This window comes from Saccostrea echinata, unplaced genomic scaffold (genome assembly GCF_033153115.1).
Source record: "Saccostrea echinata isolate AGI-Se365-2 ecotype Australia unplaced genomic scaffold, CSIRO_AGI_Sech_v1 ptg000016l, whole genome shotgun sequence".
Classification (NCBI taxonomy): domain Eukaryota; kingdom Metazoa; phylum Mollusca; class Bivalvia; order Ostreida; family Ostreidae; genus Saccostrea; species Saccostrea echinata.
In genome coordinates, this window is record NW_026889765.1 from 10,253,079 (window position 1) to 10,273,790 (window position 20,712).

A 20,712-nucleotide genomic window follows, 5' to 3' on the forward strand; every position below is an offset into this window, starting at 1 on the left:
GATTCGCCAATGATATGGATAATAGAAATTAATCGCCACAGTGCACTCAAAAGGCTATATATTTCTTTATCAATTAAAGTGAACCATGGCAACAACTGCTTGGAAACCCTAACTTCTCTGACGCAGATCAACTTCAAACGCTCCTAAAGGAAATTGAAATATACAAGAAGTATTTTTTTTCAAACTCTCTTTTGTGACAAACAACAACAAAAAAAGTATTGTTCAATCAATTCGTTCAAAGTGCTCTTGTGTAACTCCACAGTGTACAAACGTAATGTCGAAGAAAACAAGGAAAAATGAACTACTTACCTTTTTAATAAATCACATATTGCTATGGCAAACCCCTACATTTACTTTTTATATGTAAGCAATGTTCATCACTAAATGGTGATTTTATTCTAGTGATATTACCATTAACTGTACGAAAAACATCAGGAAAAACTGCAATGTTGTGGAATCATTGCATAATATGGGCATCGATTCTTAAAAAAATTCAAAAATCATTCTATACATACCTGTAAAAAACTTAATTAAATGTAGAGGGAGTAGATTTTTTTCTGTTTGTTTAAGTTCATAAAAATATAGCTCATTTTAATGGGCCCGTGGGTTCATGTAGAAGGGGGAGCTGTTCTTAGGCAAATGTGATATTACAGATGATATCAGCGTTCTCTTATTATTCTTTGGGATCTGTAGCCAAAAATATTCGTTTGCGATGTGTATGTCGCATCTTTCTCCCTCTGAAGTTAAGATAAGACAGCTCATATGATGTCTTAAAGTTTGGACAATTTTTAAGATGAATCATAAGTTAAGACAGCTTCAAGAAACTATCTTATGACTAAGATGTGTCTCACATATGTCTGAGACATATCTTAGTCTTAAGATATATATAGCTTCATGAACATGTTCCCAGATTAAGAAAACGATAAGGGTTCAAAGTTTACATTTGAATATTTTAGAAAAGTAAATTAGAAATCAACTTCCTTAGGTCAGATGACACGTTCCTCGAATATCTGTTTTATATCTCTTCATAATATATTGAAAAATATTCATAATTATCATTATCGTGTGATTTTTAAACTGTTTGCAGAATGTCTGGAAAAAACGGTACACCAAAAATTGTAATATTGACAATTCAAGAGATTTCCAATAGGATGATATTGAAAATTCCATCATCTATAATCTTGCACAAATGCCCGGTAAGGTACCTCAATTTTTTGTGAGGAAACTTGTGTAAGTACTTGAAGTACAATACTTCAATGACAAATTCTTGAGAAAATTATATATTTTTGAGTAACGTGCCGTCTGACCTTAAAACAGAAAGACTACAAGTAACCTAATTAATAAGCTTACATTCTCATGTATACTTTGTTTAATTCATCCCTGGCCCTTTTCAGAAAGGACTGGGCTTCAATGAAGTCCAGTATTCTTTAACACAGGAATAAACATGACAATTATTTTTTTCACAAGAAAAGCAAACCTTCCATATCTTATAATTTCAGTTACATACATTTAAGTTTCAATTATTCAAATAAATGTTTAAGTACTTACATATAGTTTGGATCCAATGTTTTTCAAGGTATTTTCTTGAAGAACAAAACCAGTCCAGGATTTATGCAAGGGTGTTTAATAGAAACTCATTGAATGCATTTTTTAAGCTCCAGCAACACAAAATTGTATCTGGAATTTGTCAAACATGTTAGTTCACACAATTGCACTAAACAAAGGCTATTAGCCTATACAGGGAAGTTTTTTCAACAGACTACTTTGCAGAGCTGTTCATGTAGTCGAAAAAGTCAAACTATGTTAATATCAACGGTTTTGAGTCAGGTGAGGCTAAAAATGCGTTCAAAGATTTACCTAGGAAAGCTTTATTTTCTTATCAACAAAAACTATAATTTGTGTATTTTTATTCAAGACAGTTAAAAATTTTCCTTTAAGTTCTTTAAAACAATATCAGTTTCATGGGTCTCCTGTTTGCTTGTTTCTGATTCTTCAATTTATTATTATGATTATTTTAGGATTGGAACCGGTACGTTTCTATTGGAATGCATCTATGTCTAAACAAGAGACACAATTCTGATAATGGTTTGGATCGACTCAGCTTTGGAATTTTGTATTCTCCTTCTGCAGATAGTCTTACTTCGTTCAAATGATCTTTCTGTGGATGACATTGTATCTAAAGCTATCGATAATGGCTATAGAAACATGAAATTTGAAAGAACGTGTTCGAATACAGACGATCAGGGTAAGATTCTAGATATATGGAATTTTTCCCTGTTTTTCTGTTCTTTTCAATTGTCATTATCAGAACAAAAGACATATAAAAATCAACATGAGCTTACTATTTTCCAAACTCTTCATTATATATATTTTCGAGAGTTACCCAAAATTATAAAGTTCATTGTCATATCGGTATAATGCTGATGATGGTATCATACTTTTTGTTGACTTTATATTTTGCTATCTAGATCTGCCAAGAGATGAAAGTAAATTATTTGACTTCATTAGGAAACAGAAAGAGTTCGAAGAAAATACGTCAAATGCGGGAAGGCTATACATAGAAGTCAACAAAGAGCTTGTAAGGCTGTAGGTCATTTTACTCATATTATTTAATGTTAAGTTTTACTCTGAGGATTTAAAGAAATTACTTAAGTCATAATCTCTGTAACAAAACGCTGTGAGTTTGTACTGTCTTTCAAATAAATATCTATTTTGTATTGTGGTGCACATAAAATACATACATGTATGAGTACTTTTAATTACCTATCAACTATTGTTTATATCAATTACAGATCTGGTAAAAGTATTCATCAGCTGATTAGATCAAAGGCATATCGTGAATCCTTTGCAAAACAGTTTTGTCGTCGTACATCCCTCCGATGTGAAATGTATGTGAATTCACCATATCGCTCAGCAGACGGCAGATGTAATAATATACGATACCCTACGCTTGGATCAAAGGGAGCCATACAATCACGATATCTTCCTCCCCAATATGACGATGGTAACATTTAAATGAATTCTTCAAAATATCACTCTTATTATATATTTCTAATAGAGAATAATAAATTAGTTAGATACTTAATACCCCAAAAATCAATTGTTATTTTTGAAATTGAATTTTTACTGTTCATTATGTTTTTAAAGATAAAATAAAAGAGACGCATAAATTGTGTACCTTTTTCAATTTTTTTTATTAATACAGCACATCTGATGGAAGAAAAAACAAAATGTAAAGTCGTAAAACCATCAGGTTCCTCTGACGATGCTTCATTTCTGTCTTACAGAGTTTTAATTTTGTGTATTTTGAATTATTAGGCTTATATAACTTGATGCATTGTTGATTTCTTTTGTGATTTGGATGAGTGTTGCTGCAGATGATTCTATGTATCAGTAGATCTTCTGTATATTGATTAAAAATCAGAAATATAATATAACAAAATGTTTATAACACCTTCTTAATTTTGTAGACATAACGAGACCCCGAGAAAGGTCAGGAACTGGAAAGTTATTATTGAGTCCTCGAATAATAAGTAACGAGGTGTTCCGAGGTTTAGGTATCAAAGAGAGCACACCCAAAGATAATAATCTTTCTCTGATGACCTTTACATGGGGTCAGTTTCTTGACCATGACATTGTACTTACCCCCGTTGCAACAAGTAAGTAAATAATACCGTTTTAATAAATAAAAACTGCATTAAAAAATTCTATTCAGAAATTTATTTTTCCTAATTTTTTGAAATTGTAGATTACTTAAAAACAGATTGAAATTTTTGTTTAAGATGTGGACGGTGATGAACTTGAATGCTGTGGGAAAGATGCAGACTAGTAAGGTTTTAACGTAGGTCGCGGGTTTGCAGGCCATTTAAAAGTGTCCGAAAACATACCGTGAAAATCAGTTATATGAATTCTATACCTTCGTTTTACATTCTCTGAAAATTTTATAAAATTCGTCTGCACCGTTTTTGTGTAATTAAATCTTAAACATGCCATTGTTGTCGTAACATTTTTGACGGTATTCTATTGAATTATATAAGAAAAACGTCGTTTTCGGCTCTTTTTGACGCAAGATTTTGTTTAAAAATATATCAATTACTTTTAAATGGTGCAGACGAAATTGTTTCCCCTTTGGTATTTTAACAAAGAATTGATTTGAAATAAATTAATGTGATAAAATTAATATGTCTTCGGGTTAGTTTTCGCGTTATTTAATGTGGATAATTGCTTTTATATCGCAAAATGTAACATTTTTAAGAACGACGTCATAAAATATCGCAACGTCATGCTTGACGTCGTGAATATCTATCCGGTATTCAGTGCAGAAAAATAAGATAAAATAATTTTTATAAAAAAGAAATTCACGTCTGTCTGCTTTCAAGTGACCCGTGAAGCGTATCATAATAATTCAATATTAATGGAATGATTATTAGACATGTTTCTCTTCAGATTAGGTTTTTTGTACGTCTTATATTAGTGAATTCTCGCAAGGGACGTAAAACAACAGAAGATTAGACGTATCCTTACATTTGTCTGTGTATTTTTCTTTTCCAGCGTGCTGGAAGAAAACGGTATCATTCAAGTAACTATATAAAATGTTTTTATTTAGACCAGCAAGGCTTTCAAATCTACGAATTTCTGCCAAATATCGTCCGGCTAAGTACAATATATTTTCAGTATATATTTAAACAAAATATTTATTTTACATACCACATTTTCAGAGGGGTAAACGGGACAAGAATTTAAAATTAATTTTATCTGACGTAATCAACAGCCAGTTTTTATTATTATTATTATTATTATTATTTTAGAACTTTAATTCTACTAGTTTGACATGGAAAGCAGAGTGAATAAAATCTGTAGGTAATTATAACAGCATTGCAAGCTGTTGCTTAGGGGACGAACATTTCATTCGAGGATGGGGTGGGGGTGGGGGGGGGGGGGGCTTGCAGATTATGGAAATAAATAAGCTGTCATCGGAAATGTTGAAAATAAATAATCTGTCCTCGACTGGGCAAGAAAAAAAATTATAGCAACCCCCCCCCCCCAATGGGAGTTTTGAACTTTGATGTTTTTCTTTCTTTCTTTCTTTTTTTCTTTTTGCTTGTCAGACTTTTTTCAGTGAAGAAGAAATAAATAATCTGTCCTTGTTTTTTTTCTTTTTGGAAATAGATAATCTGTCCTTTACCGACATGAAAAAAAACAATCTGTCTCGGTAAAATTTGCCACCCCCTCTCCCTCAGAGTCAAATAGTTGTCCCCTAACAGGAGGTCAGTGTCGCTAAAAATTGTCTATATGTTTCATCGTACCTTAGCAGTATTTAATTTGTGATAAATCTGTAGATCTATATATATAATTTAAATATGTCCTTTTTAAAAATAAAGTTTAATCTCTTGATGTAACAGATGTATTTGCATTTTTTTTAAATAATGCATTCTTTATTTTAAAAAAAAAAACCTGTTAATTCAAATACGATCAAGGGAAAAAAAGGGGCAGTTGAACCTTGTGTCCATATCCGTACCAAGTGAAAACAAATCAATCGCAATTTCTCGGGCCTTTCCGACAAGCCGAAAAACAACCACTTGTTTTTCCAAGCTTGCAGGAAAGGCCCGAGAAGATGCGATTGATAACAAATAATTAAACGTTTTTTAATACTTCCAGTGTCGATCATTCAAATCGTAATAAGCCTTCTTCACTAAATTACCAATTCCAACAAAAGTTATATCTAAGTATTGTATCGACTATACAAATCGTTAAAAGCCTTCATTATTTGTGATAAGTCGTTGCTTAAATAATGTAACACTAAACTACCAATTCCAAGAAAAGGTATAGCTAAATTATGATATACTGAAGAATTTAATAAAACAAAAATCATCGCAGATTTCTTTTTCATTGTGACGTCATAATCAGATGTGCACAAGAAAGTCGCCCAAATTATATAAATTGCGTACCCAGTTTTAACGACGTCAGCAAACCCGCGACCTACGTTAAGTACATGTATACACGTATACAAGTGGTGGAATTTTTGTACATTTTATAGTGTTTCTTGATTTTTGATGTGTTCATTACGTGGATATTGCGAATATTGAATTCTTTTCATAGCATTCAACAGTTTTAAAGAAACGTCTTTCATTTTTGGAAAACTTATAGGGAGATGTAACTTTCAGCCGGCGCATTACCGTTAAATGGAAAATATGCCGTTGTAAGGCGTCTTGTTTTTCAAATTTTCACATGAAATTTTAGAAATATTTCACTATTTTACCGAAATGTATGCATATTCAAGAATTGTAAAAGAGTTTTATTTGCCCAAATTCAGATATCTTAATAATTAAGTATTAGTTTCATGCTTTTGTTCGTTTTGTAGATTTTATTTAAGAATGAAAATCTTGAAAGATTGTTAAGTCGTACGAAAATTACATCACCAGGAATTATCTCCCGTGTCTAGCACAACATTTTAACCAATGAAACTATTGCGAAATCATTATATGATTGTGAAATTATGATTATAAGTCATTTAATGACAAATAGTACATGCATTTCCGCTCTCAATTATACTTTATAGGAAGTTGAACTTTCAGATAAATTGCAAAAGAATATCAAAGGCAAACAATAATAAAATACGTGTAGAATTGTATGAAATGTAATGTTAATTAAAAAAAATTCTGATTTCTATTCTAAATTTTGCCTTTATCTTGGCTGTTGATATAACTTAAATTCTTTCCTTCATTATATAAGTGTTGTTTTATACTCAAGTACTTGTAAGCCTTAGCTAGGTGAAATATATTTGAAATTCAGATGTTTTGTTTTCTTTGTATATCGCTAAAGATTTAAATATCTTAATTCTAAAAAGGGGGGGGGATATTTCAAATGCATATTTTTCCTATTTATGCAATGCCCCGGCTGCTTATTTAAATGGAACTATAAATACTCTGTATTACATTTTAGTATCGATTGTGTTCAAATTTCAATACCAGCCAACGACGCACATTTCAGAGGGCGTCAACGTTGTATGTCCTTCTCAAGGTCAATGCCGGCAGAGTCCTTTGATGGTTGTGCACCAGGTAAAAAAAAAGCATCGTAAACAACTAGAGCAATAAACATTTATTTTCCAAGACGTAGTCTAACCTCATCATTTATTAATCTTTTAAAGAAATCAGAAGATTTTACAGTGAAGTCATAACATGAATCCAATCATCATATAAATGGGATGATTACACCATAAACGAATTATATTGTTTTTCCTTTCCTAATTAGTATTTTTCGAAAACGGTCATTCACATTTTTAATGTTTCAATGAGAGCAATTTTGCCCACAGTGATCGAGAAATAAAGTTGTTGCCATGACCACTTTTTTTTCTATTTTTCTTTTAAATTGACCTTATCAATTACAACATATGTTAGAATTTGCCTGAAGGTACTAGGTTGAATTTGGTTATTACATTGATGAAGAGATGACAGCTTTTGAAATTTCCCTAACTTAAACTTAAAATCAATTAAATGAAATTTCCTTTATTACAAAACAAGTAAATTATTTCTGGCAATTTATCAGAGAACAGCATTTTCACATCCAAATTCATACAATAGATGTACAAAAAAAAGAACATTTGATTCTGTTAAAGAAACAGAATGGAAAAAAAATAGCATTCCCTCTGAACGCAACAAAACGTATTACTAGGGTTGATCCTTAAGTAATCTCATAACTTCTATAAAATCTTTAATTAAGGAAAGTTTTCAACTAAACTTTATATACTAATATTTCTATCTATTTTGACTTTTATCCTGTAATTTCATTCAGATGTATGCACTTCTTCATAAAATATTAAAATAAATCAACGTTGGGGCTCGTCTATTGCCGCACGGCAAGAATGTGTTGACGTCGTTATAACGTTTCATTTGGACACTAACTTTGAATCTGATGGTACATAAGATTTATGCAAAAAGGAATGAATTTAGGAATAACATTTGGACACAATTCAAATAATTTTAATACTTTTACTCAAAAGAAGACGGTTTACAGCAAGATAACAGTAAAGACATTATTTAAAGTGCCGAAAAGTAACGCCATAACGACGTAACATTTTTGCCGTGCGGCGATAGATGAGACCCAACGTTTTGTTTATTTTAATATAACATTAAGCATTGTATATATCTAGATGAATTTTTAGGACAAAAGTAAAAATAGATATACGTATAAGCATGAATAGTTTTATTAATATCGTTTTATTATTAAAGATTTTATAGCAGTTGTGAAATAACTTTTGGATCAACCCTTGTATTTACACTACAAATGAGTTTCCTCTTAGAAAGAAGCACAGACACATTAATGGTCAGGATCAATCGATATGCTTTCATAATTACTGTTGGTCAATATCTTCATCTTATCATTTAACTGTTTTTTCATGTGTATCTGTCTTCTGCAAAAAAGTATATGTTTTCAGTATACGAGGAGATGAACAAGACGATATTAAATATACAGTAATTATGAGAAATAGATTAAAAAATCATCTTTTCTAAATTTGCAAATAAATAAACTGTTGATGTGATCATGGTAATAATTTATATACTGTTGATGTGATCATGGTAATAATTAATAGATTTTTAATGTGATGGTAATAATAAATAGACTGTTAATGTTACTATGGTGATAATAAATAGACTGTTAATGTGATCATGGTAATAGTAAATAAACTGTTAATGCGATCATTGGTAATAATAAATAAACTGTTAATGTGATCATGGTAATAATAAATAAACTGTTAATGTGATCATGGTAATAATAAATATATTGTTAATTTGATCTAGTTAATAATAAATAGACTGTTAATGTGATCATGGTAATAATAAATAAACTGTTAATGTGATCATGGTAATAATAAATATATTGTTAATTTGATCATGGTAATAATAAATATACCGTTAATGTGATCATGGTAATAATAAATATACTGTTAATGTGATCATGGTAATAATAAATATACTGTTAATGTGATCATGGTAATAATAAATATATTGTTAATTTGATCATGATAATAATAAATAAACTGTTAATGTGATCATGGTAATAATAAATATACTGTTAATGTGATCATGGTAATAATAAATATACTGTTAATGTGATCATGGTAATAATAAATATATTGTTAATTTGATCATGATAATAATAAATAAACTGTTAATGTGATCATGGTAATAATAAATATATTGTTAATTTGATCATGGTAATAATAAATAAACTGTTAATGTGATCATGGTAATAATAAATATACTGTTAATGTGATCATGGTAATAATAAATATACTGTTAATGTGATCATTGTAATGATATATATATACTGTTAATGTGATCATGGTAATAATAAAGATTGGTTCATCTTGAACTTTTATTGACAACTTCAGTAGAATGAAATATTTTAAAATTTATGTTATCAAGACTGTAAAAGAATATCAATATATGAGGGTGGTCCATTTTATTTCATTTCTTTGATTTTTCCATTCACTTGAACTATTTTAGGTTATCGAGAGCAGGCTAATCGTCTGACGTCATTCATTGATGCCGGCAACGTTTACGGCAACAGTCTATCATCGCATGCTTTACTCAACGCTCCAAATGGTTTGAATTGATCATTTTTTTAAATATGTCTCCAAACAACTAACTTATGATAGTTAGAAGCTTTCCCAAAAATCCCATTCAAAGATAGATTTTCAACTTTTTATATGTTTTGTACACTTTTTACAAATTTAAAAAAAGTTATACAATATCAGATCTATTTTATCTGGTTGTGTTATCATGGAGAAATGAGATGTTATTTTTTATTGGTATGATGTTATAATTCCTTATTGATAACATAAATATCTTGAATAAATGTTTTGGAAATTTTCTTAATACTAAGTCTAAATTGTTGTATGTAAGTTTCAATTTGTTTTTCATTTCTCTTCAGATATATTTATTAATTTATGATTTTATTTTTAAAAAATGTTACACGAACAGCTCCCCAACATGAGAGCGTGTAAGATATAAAAAAGTAAATAAATGAGTTTCCGAATATTAATCACAGTGCTAAAATTGAAAAATTATTAAAGTATTATTTGTTTTAAATACACTACAGTTGGAAGTGATAATTTTTTTTTTTTCTGCGCTTGGCATTTATTGTGATACTTGCCTATCACAAGGAAAACATTGACATCATCATGTGACAAAGAACAGTGGTATCAGCACGTGAAAAATGTGTAGTCTTTTTTTTTTTTTTTTTTGGGGGGGGGGGGGCAGAAATCATTGAAACATTGATGATTTTTTAAGTCAGATATATGTTGAACTTGTTTTCTTCATCTTGTAACAAGTAATTTGATGATAGTATAATCCTTCCTGTTATCCCTGATCTCATATCCATGTTTTGACTTAACTTTGATAAATAGTTCACAATTCACTGAAAAAGTATTCATAAGGTTTTAAAATGCATAGAAATGCCATTTAGGAGTACAGTTTGGCAAAAAAAGATATTAAATACTTTTTCTAGTTTAATTTTTTTTTTTTTTTTGGACTCTTTATATGGAAATGCTTTTTAAGAAATGCTTAAAATTTTTGTGGCAGATTTGATGATTTGCAACAATTTCACTTGTTTTGTATTGCATTAGTCAGCTTAATATCAGTTCCGATAACTCTCAGTGTAACTCTCAGTTTTTATTCTTTAGGGTGTTTAAACACAACAAAGTATAATTTACTGCCTCCTGGAGGTGTGTGTAAGATCCTCAGCAATGACAGAGACCATTGTCCCAGGGCAGGTCAGGACATGACGTCACATTGTGCTTACATCATTTTCATATTTACAAGTTTAAAGTATACGTTCAATTAATCAACACTAGGAGACTCATTGAAAAATTAAATGTTTGAATTAATTTTTAAAAATTCTATTAATTTGATTTTTAACTAAAGTGTAACAGTTACATATTACAAATGTTATCCTTATTGCTCCAGTTATTAAAAATATTCATCGTAGAATTCATTGCATTTAAGTAAGGTTTTTAGCTCACCTGAGCCAAAAGCTCAAGTGAGCTTTTCTGATTGAAATTCCTCCGTTGTCTGTCGTCGTTGTCGTCGGCGTTGTAAACTTTTCACATTTTCTTCTGATGAAGCACTGGTCCAATTTCAACAAAACTTGCCACAAAGTATTCTTGGGTAAAGGGCATCCACGTTTGTTCAAATGTAGGCCACGCCTTCTTCCAAGAGGAGATAATTACAAATTCGTGTGAAAATTAATGGCATCATTTAAAAATCTTCTTCTTCTCAAGAATCACTGTGCTAGAAAATATGAAACTTTTGTGGAATCAACCTGAAGTAGTGTACATTCAAATTTGTTCAAATTCTGACCCCGGGGTATGGTGGTGCCACAATGGGTGATCAAAGTTTTACATAGGAATACATAAAAAAAATCTTTAAAAAATTTCCTCTCAAGAACAGCAAAGCAATGATTGGTCGGGCCACAATGGGTGATGAGTTTTACATAGGAATACATAGGAAAAATCTTTATCCTTCTGAAGAGCAGCAAAGCCATGATTGGACATATTTATATGGAAGCATCATCAGGTAGTATTGATTCAAGTTTGTTCAAATCATGACCCCTGGGGGTAAGGTGGGGCCACAATTGGTGATCAAAATTTTACGTAGGAACACATAGAAAATACTTTAAAGAACTTCCCAAGAACAGAAAAGCCATGAGTGGTCTTATTTATACGGAAGTATCATCAGGCTGTGTAGATTCAAGTTTGTTAAAAATCATGACCCCTAGGGTAGAGTGGGGCCACATTTTGATATTTAAATTTTTCAATTCTGAACTGATTTCTGCTTTTTCCATGCCAAAACGCTCAGATGAGCGATTTCGCCCATGGGCCTCTTGTTACTCTTGGTGTCAGACTCAATCCATATATTAGGTTATTGCGAAAGATATTATTAAATTTCAGGGGATGAAAGAGTGAGTGAGAACCCTTCCCTGGGAGGGATGCATGTTATATGGGTGAGACAACACAACAAGATTGCCCAACACCTAGCAAAAACTACATCATGGTCTTCCTATAAAATCTTTCAAGAAACTAGGAAAATCATAGGCGCCATGATGCAGCACATCACTTATGGGGAGTACTTACCCAAAATACTGTCACCGAAGACCATGGCAAGGTACCAAATGTTATAATGAAGACAATTTTGATTCTAGGTTTACATAAATGATCTGTAATATTCAATCAAGAACTTAAATGCACTAAAAAATTTATGATTCAGAAAAATTTAAAGAACTCTCCTAAGAATTCATTTGATTCGAAACCGTGAGTCAACACCAAAGCTACAAATTTTGAATAATCAAAATATGCTTACAAAGTATGATTGATATTGGGTTTTTTTAACTTTTAGGCGTAACCTTTATCTAAGGAAATCAGCTTATGAGACGCGGTACGACCAGGAAACAGATCCATCGGTAAAAAATGTGTTTGCAGCAGCTGCGTTCAGATTCGGACATTCACAGGTTTGCTGACAAAACGCAAATGTTCATTTTTAGTTTAAAATGTTGTTATGCCCCCATCTGTCTGTCCGTCTGTCTAGCTGTCTGTCAGTCTGTTTGTCCGCAAAAACTTTAACTTTGCACATAACTTTTGATTGGTTAGAGCTATGGCTTTCATATTTCACATGTGTATTTCTTGTGACAAGACCTTTCTTTGCGTACCATCATATTTGACCTTTTGACCTTGGAGTTTGACCCACTTTTGCAATTTTTTTTGGGACTTTAAAATTGGCAATAACTTTTGAACACTTTAAGTTTGGGCTTTCAAACTTAATAAGTGTATTTCTTGTGAGAAGGCCTTCATTTGGATACCAACATCTTTGACCCTTTGACCTTGAACTTGGAGTTTGACCTACTGTTGAAAAAACTTTAACCTTGGCCATAACTTTTGACTAGTTTGAGCTAGGTCTTTCATACTTTGCATGTGTACTCCCTGTGACAAGACCTTTTTTGCATACCAACAATTTTGACATTCTGACCTTGACCTTGGAGTTTTACCTACTTCAAATTTAAAAAAAATTTTAACCTTGGACATAACTTTTGAACAGTTATTGCTACGGTTTTCATACTTCACATATGCATTCCTTGTGAAAAGACTTTCCTAAAGATATCAACAACTTTGACCCTTTGACCTTGACCTTGGAGTTTGACCTACTTTTAGAAAATTTTTAACATTGGCCAAAACATTTGAACGTTTGGTTCCAAGACCTTCACATTTCACGATCATGTGTATCACTTGTGACAAGAACTTTCTTTGGTCACCATTTGACCTTGACCTTGCCGTTTTACTTACTTTGAAAAAACTTTAACCTTCGCCATAACTTTTCAACGGTTTGTACTAGGGCTTTCATATTTCACAGGTATATTCCTCGAGACAAGACCTTTCTTTGGGTACCAACATTTTTTGATTTCTTGACAAAGAGTTTGACTTGCATTCAAGAAACTTTAACCTTGGTCATAAGCTGCCTACGGGGGCATCAGTGTTTCGCAAACACATCTTGGTTTTTTTTTTTTTTTTTTTTTTTTAGTTTTAATACTTCGCGACTGTGTGACACAATTTGATTTAATCAGTTCAATTATACGAATTGCCTTATTTTTAATATTTACATTTTTCTACTGCAATCGTATTCAGAGAAAATTTTTAAATAATAGTAGTAGTCCAGTTTTTTAAATATATTGTTTATCAGATTCCACCACAATTAGGATATCTGTTCAAGGATATGACAAGTCGTTCCTTCAAGCTGGAGGACACCCTTATGGATCCTCATCTTGTTGTAACCCAGAAAGGCGTATACCTCCCAGACCTGGTCCGATTTGTGTTACGAAATAACTCCAGACTAGTAGACAGGTTTCTTTTCTTAATTTTGTCTTTTCAATGATGTTAACCACTTTGCCTTTGTTCTTAACTGTTAGCATGTTGAAAGTTATAATAAAAATTATCAATGTTACGTTTCTTCTTGCTTTCATCTGAATTTTTTTCTATCTGACAGGCATATTGAATCAGCTGTACGAAATACCCTATTCGTTGATTTTAAGGGTGAAAGTTTTGACTTGTCTGCCTTAAATTTACAAAGAGGGCGTGACCACGGACTTCCCTCGTACACAGCCTGGAGAAAACATTGTGGTCTGATCGTACCGAGGTCATTTGGACAGCTGGTGGACCATGATGTCCAAACGAGAGAGAAACTTTCTAATGTTTACGAGTAAGAGATGATTTTATTAAGAAGGACGAATGCTGGAAGGAAATAAACTTTGATATCAAAAGAATTTGAGACAGGTTTCATGCGAAATTACGCCTTACGTTTGTCTTTCATCATTTTCGATCTTTTTATCAGAAGTGTGTCATATGCACCTGTGATTTTTTCAAGGTATTTTATTAATGAATATCATTTATGAAAAACATTTTCAAATTTAATCAAGTACTGAGTTAAAAAAGCAAAACTCCAAAGTACCATATTTCTTTCAGCAGATGTAAGTTAACTGAGCAGACACGTTTTTAAAGTTTGTGATTTTCTACAGTGTATTCGAAATCGGATATCTCTAGTCCATTTATCAAGAATTGTGTCTTGATGTGCATAGAGATAATTCGAATTCAATAATCATCAACAAGCAAATTATCAAAATAGCTAACTTCTAGCTAGTCACATAATCCTACGAATTTAAAAGGACGAAAGGTTTGGGTGATGTGTGTTAAATTGACTTCGCAGACTTTGTGAATTGAAAGGAAAGATACCCCCAGAAAATAAGAGGAATTATTCAGACACTGAGCAATTTCCTTGAAGAATACAAACAATGATTTATTCTTTAGCTAACATTTTCTGTTAGGACGAACACAGAGAAATATGATTGATGTTGCATGTCTCCTAGGTTAGTGGCTGACATTGATGTATTTGCTGGAGGAATTTCAGAACTGCCAGAGGAAGGAAGTGTTTTAGGGCCATTGTTCAACTGCTTACTTGGAAAACAGTTTCACGATCTGAAGTTTGGTGACAGATACTGGTTCGAAAATCCAGGAATAGGTGGATTCACTCCAAGTAAGGACAATCTCTAAAATCATAGAGAGAGAGAAAGAGATTTGCATATCTAATCATATACACGTTTGCGATGTTTTTGGTTCGGATGAAAATGGAGAAGGATATATACATGTTTATTTATTCGACGTAAAATGAAATAAATGTGTAGAAATATTTTCAAGAAACCAAACTATAATTAGAAGAAATTGATTGATCAACATCAATGTTAACATCAATCGGTAATAAATACAGAGGATCTTTTACAGGTCAGCTTCAGGCCATTCGCAGTGTGACATTGGCTTCTGTAATCTGTAATACTTTAGACATCGGCGAGGTTCAGAAGGATGCATTTGAAATTCCACATAAGGGGTATGTAGGGGTATGTAATCATAATATTGGCATACATAGTATAGTTTAATTAAAGGAAAAGTGAAAATTGATAACGAAATCAAAGTATATTATTTTGCTTTCATGTATGTCACGACCTTTATTAATACTGTAGATTCCTATATATAATCGAGGAATTAATTATCGCGTAATTACGCGAGAAGCACAACTCGCGAAATAAAATTACTCGCTTTTATTTTCATGGGGCTAATATCCATGTAAAATCTCTTTCTCAACCGGCCACGCGCGAATTATTGTTCTCGCGATTTGGCAGCAAAGAGCCATTTCGCGATATTAAGTACTCGCGTAAAATAAGGAATCTACAGTACTCAGTAGTAATAATAGTTATCAATAGTATTGGTACATGTATTCTTTAAAATAAATTTATTTATATGTGCGTTAATTCTGTCATTTTTTTTTTTAGAAATCCACTCGTTCCTTGCCAAAAAATACCAAAATTGAATTTAGATTCGTGGAAGAAATAAAATTCATACCAGGACATTTGCATGTTTTTGCAATCTTGATGAGTATATTTCATCGAATTATTTAAACAAATCAAGAAATAAAACAGCAATGAAAGTTGACATTCGCCAGCAATTGGTCAAAATCGGAAATAAATGTCGCACACAGACAAGAGATGTATATTTCGGTTCCCTTTTCATACCTTTTATATGTGCCTTTTATACAGAGAAAGTTTAAATTCAGATAATAGCAAATACATCTAATGATGTCTTCTTATGATGTCAATGTTTTTACTACTTGACGAAAGAACATCACAAAAACAACTTCGCTATAGGGCATATTCTTTTTAATATAACAGAAAAAAGGTACAATAATTTAAAGAATATTATAAGATTTCTGATATTCAATTGATGTTTAATGTTCATATTTAAAATTTATTTTTTTAAAATTGGAGTTGAAACACGGAAAAACTGCATGAAGAAACGTATTTTTTTTTAAATATTCTGATCAGAAGGGATAATGCATAATACCACCAATCTGGGGCATTCTTCTTACTCTACAATTTCTGTAAAATTAAATAAAATTTGCCAATTTGCAGGTTTATTGATTTTCTTTACTTCTTCTCAATTAGCAAAGAACAATGACATCATAATGTAACTGGGTTATGACATGTTTTAAGTAAATATAGTATAACAAAATGAATTTGAAGCTTATTTTCTAATACGCCTACCTCTTGCTTGTTTTATTAAGCATATTTGCACGGAATCTCCCTAGCGAACCCTAAATCATTTGCGATTCGTGATAACAAATTTTTTATTTGATCAAATTTATTGAATTCTATCAAAACGAACTTCAATTTATGAATTCCAATACATCGTATAAGCGCAAATGAAAGTCATGAAAAAGATAGTGGTTCCGCTAATTAATTGTCTTTATATGCATGTCATTGAATATTATTATTAATGACGATAGAAGCCGCTCTATTTTTTCTTACTATTGTTTTATTTTTAAAACAAACATGGTGATACATACAGTCACAAACTGAATTTTAATAGCAAACCTTGCACATGTTTGTCTTATGTACAACAAAGTCGTTTGAAAAGAACCTTATATATGTTTTATAAATTGAATTATATGGAGAACTGGATGTATTATCAATTGATAAAAAGACGTCAGACTGTTGGACACGTTTAGAAAGGTTAGAAAGGTGATCTTTGAAACTGAAAGATACTGTGAAGATACTGTGAAATCACTTATTTTCGTTGGGGTTTAATATTCGTTGTTTTTGTGGTATGAAGAGTTCCACGAATTCATATCCAAAACGAAAAGCTAAAAAATTTCATACTTCAATATGATGTTTTCTCCTTTAACCACGAAATCAAACCCCCCTCGAACCATTAATTTATACACAACAATGAAAATCTGACCCCAAGAAAATAAGTGGTTATACAATATTTAATTTAACTTCCATCAGTCATTTAATAAGAAATATGAAAAGGGTCTCACTTTTACTTAATCTTCCAGATATTCTTCACCTAAAATTATTACAACAATACGATACATGTACATTTTGTTCACATTAATTTATTTATTAAAATTGGCATTAACACACCGTACTTTCTGCATTTCTGAAGTATTTGAATAGGAAAAACTGAATGTTTTATAATCTTTTTTAAAATTGTTTCCTTTTTTTAAAAAAAATCAGTTGTCACAGATATCTATCTATAGATAAGGCATTTATGTATTGTTTTTGAATATATTAACAAAAAATCTCTAATAATGACAATTGAGAGAGAGGAGAAAGTGCATGAGAGAAGGTTATCATAGTAAGTTAAAGCACTGCATGGTAAAAGTATATCCAGGAATTGCAATATGACTTTAAATGCCTGGTTTCAGGGTCTTAAACATATAAAAGCTTTCCATTTATTTGTAAACTCATTAATTTGGTTACTTTTTGTTACACTCTATGTCGACGTATATAATACTGTTTTGATGTCTCCAAGGAATCCTTGTTATGTCAAAATCACATTGTAACATCGAGTTTTGTATATTTATGATTTAATGCATAACAATATTTCCCTATTTAATTCCCTAACATGGGACATTGAGCTTCCAAATATGAAAGAACAGTTTTTCTTTCTTAATAAAGTTAGTAAAAACATTTTACATCGTTTTATTTTAAAATAAAATAAAAAAATTACTTCAAGCAAGCTAAAGTGCACACAATACATCTTGAATATGAACATATCTTCAAATTACATGGTGGTGGTGTTTTTCTTACTTATTACAGTTATCACAATTACATTCTCATTTTTGACTGTTTCCTCCTTGCATTTGTGTCTGCAAATGATATATTTCATATGTAGCATGGACCCCGCGAAATTCTTGCTCAATTTTTCCCATCAATGTTTTGTTCCAGAAGCAGAGTAGACGTTTCATATGGTGCCTTGGTTCCGAAAATCTCCAGACATAGAACACAGGATTACATGCACTGTTTAATAAAACCAGTACACTAAAGGCGATGTATATTTTTTTCCATGGTTCTGTGTTCAGATCAATTATTGGTAGAGTATAGATCGTCATAAAGGGCAGATACCCCGTTATAAATACACCAATAAACACCGACATTTTCCGTACAATTTTTGATTGATCTCTTGAAAATAAAGCATTCTGCCTTGAGAAATTCTTTGCACAAATTTTACGTAAGCGGTTGCGAATATGGTTCAAAAGATAGCAAAACGCGACAAGATTAGAAACTACAATAGATAAAATTACTACTCTGAAAGTAAGGCTAACAGCATTTTTCTTTACTATGATAATACGATTACAGGTTAGCCCAAAAGCACTGTTGTAAGTGAAAAACATACCATAGGTTAAGAGAAATCCAGCTATCCAAATTCCCACACAGAGTTTAGTGATCTTTGTCTTAGAGATAAAACTATAATACTTCATAGCAAAAACAAAAGCAAAACATCGATCCAGGCTCATCATTGAAATTATGAGAAGCGAAACATTTATAAACAAAAAACACGAATATTTTTTCACATCGCAGTTATATCTTTCGAGAAACAAAGTGTTTGGCAAGGCAAGAAAAAACCCAGTTAAGCAGTCGGAAACAGCCAAGTTGATAGAAAAAATCCTTATTTGAAAATTTAATCGAGTACACATGCTGAGCAAGAAAATTGACACAATATTCTCAAAGAGCATGATTCCCCCAGCAGTCACTAACAGGTGGTCCGTCAATATGGCGTCGGGTTCCATCGTCTGATTCCCAGGGAGACCCTGGCTCATGTTTTCGAACAGTTTCATTGTAGCCAGGCAAAAACTTTTTTGCTATTTTTGTTAAAAAGTGTTCTTACAACTCTTTTCAAGCCTTTAAGATGTCGTTCAATGCAAAGAGCAATACTGAAGACTTACCGACTTTCTCCTCCAATTTATAAATATCTGAAAATGATGATGATTAAGCATCACTGACATTGGATTTATATCAAGAAGATCATATTGTGGATCTCTGATAAAATGAATCAGCCAATATGTAAACTTCAATTTGTCCAGATACTTTGAAAAAGAATATGAAGAACATAATTTTTTTAAAAGGAGTTAAAATTAGATTTTAAAAAGAAGACTTTCTCTCTCCATCTCAATCGATCGATCTCGATTGAACTGTCCGCCTGAGGCATCTGAAGTTTTGCAATAGTAATGTTCTAGACATCTTGTCCAGTGTAAAATTAGGGTAAGAGTTTAAATACTTTTCCAAAACATAATTATATACCAAAAAACATCGAGATTGTCAAATTTAACATGTAAATTGTGTTCTCTTCTACAACAAAACCGGGTGTTTACATGTATTATTTTCCTGCAAAATTGACTGTAAAATAACCTTTAACAATCACTGTATTAAATCTAATCAAGAAAAACGAGGTTCTCTGATTTATACCTCAATCATTATCGATGTCAATCTCAAAAATCATCTTATCTGCATCCCTTAACTTTCACTTTGTCGTAACACTTTCCAGACACGGCTCAACTATTGAGTTGAGAATAGAATACTTAGATAGAAAGGAACATAAAAAAAACACAATTGATTTCTTGTTTACTTCTTGTTTACGTCGAGATTTTCTTGATAGTAGGAAAAATTCAAAGAGCGTTTATATAAAAATGATAATACAAGGAGACATCGGAATATGCACGTTGAAAAACAAATGTCAGTGTAAATTATTTCTTTGATCTGTATTGTAATTTTTTTACGAAATCGGAAAATGAAAGTCAATATTTGATTGATTATTTTAATAGTTACTTGTTACTATCAGCATATTGTTCTAAAAAGTATATTGGACCTAATTTGTTATATGTTGATATTTCAAGCGATTACATATATGCTACTATTGAGGTTGGGAATCGTACAGATAATTTCTTTATTAGTAAAGTTTTCACAACAAACTTTTTACTAATGACTTTAGAGCTATATCTTAGATTATTTCACGCTCAATCGCTCCGTGATCAGGAGTTAGTGGATTCAAACCTCGGCCGCGACTGACTTAAGTCGATGAAAAAAAAGTAGCAACTGTTCCTTGGCTAGGTACTTTGAAGTCATTTTTCATTGACTCGCATATAAGTCGGAAACAAATGTACCAATGCAAATTCATTAAAATCTGTAAACACTTGTATTTTTTGCATTTGGTAACCTTAAATCTCTCTTTTTTACAATATATGCATGAAAATTATCTGCAAAGATTATCGTTGGGGTCGTTACAAAATTACTATATTTCCTCTGCAGAAGAATACCAAATTTTCTAGGACTCGCTTG

General features: G+C 31.5%; 1 protein-coding gene across 1 annotated transcript; it reads left to right on the forward strand.

Moving 5' to 3' along the window:
• Window positions 1-2,082: 2,082 nt before the first annotated feature.
• LOC133188136 (myeloperoxidase-like) lies at window positions 2,083-15,940 on the forward strand. Its single transcript, XM_061323517.1, has 15 exons — window positions 2,083-2,245; window positions 2,469-2,586; window positions 2,793-3,004; window positions 3,471-3,659; window positions 3,783-3,828; window positions 6,943-7,058; window positions 9,507-9,605; window positions 10,685-10,774; window positions 11,951-12,164; window positions 12,396-12,507; window positions 13,731-13,891; window positions 14,034-14,246; window positions 14,911-15,077; window positions 15,323-15,425; window positions 15,868-15,940. The coding sequence occupies exons 1-15, from the start codon at window positions 2,083-2,085 to the stop codon at window positions 15,926-15,928; spliced, it is 2,064 nt and encodes a 687-aa protein (XP_061179501.1). The 3' UTR covers window positions 15,929-15,940.
• Window positions 15,941-20,712: the final 4,772 nt, after the last annotated feature.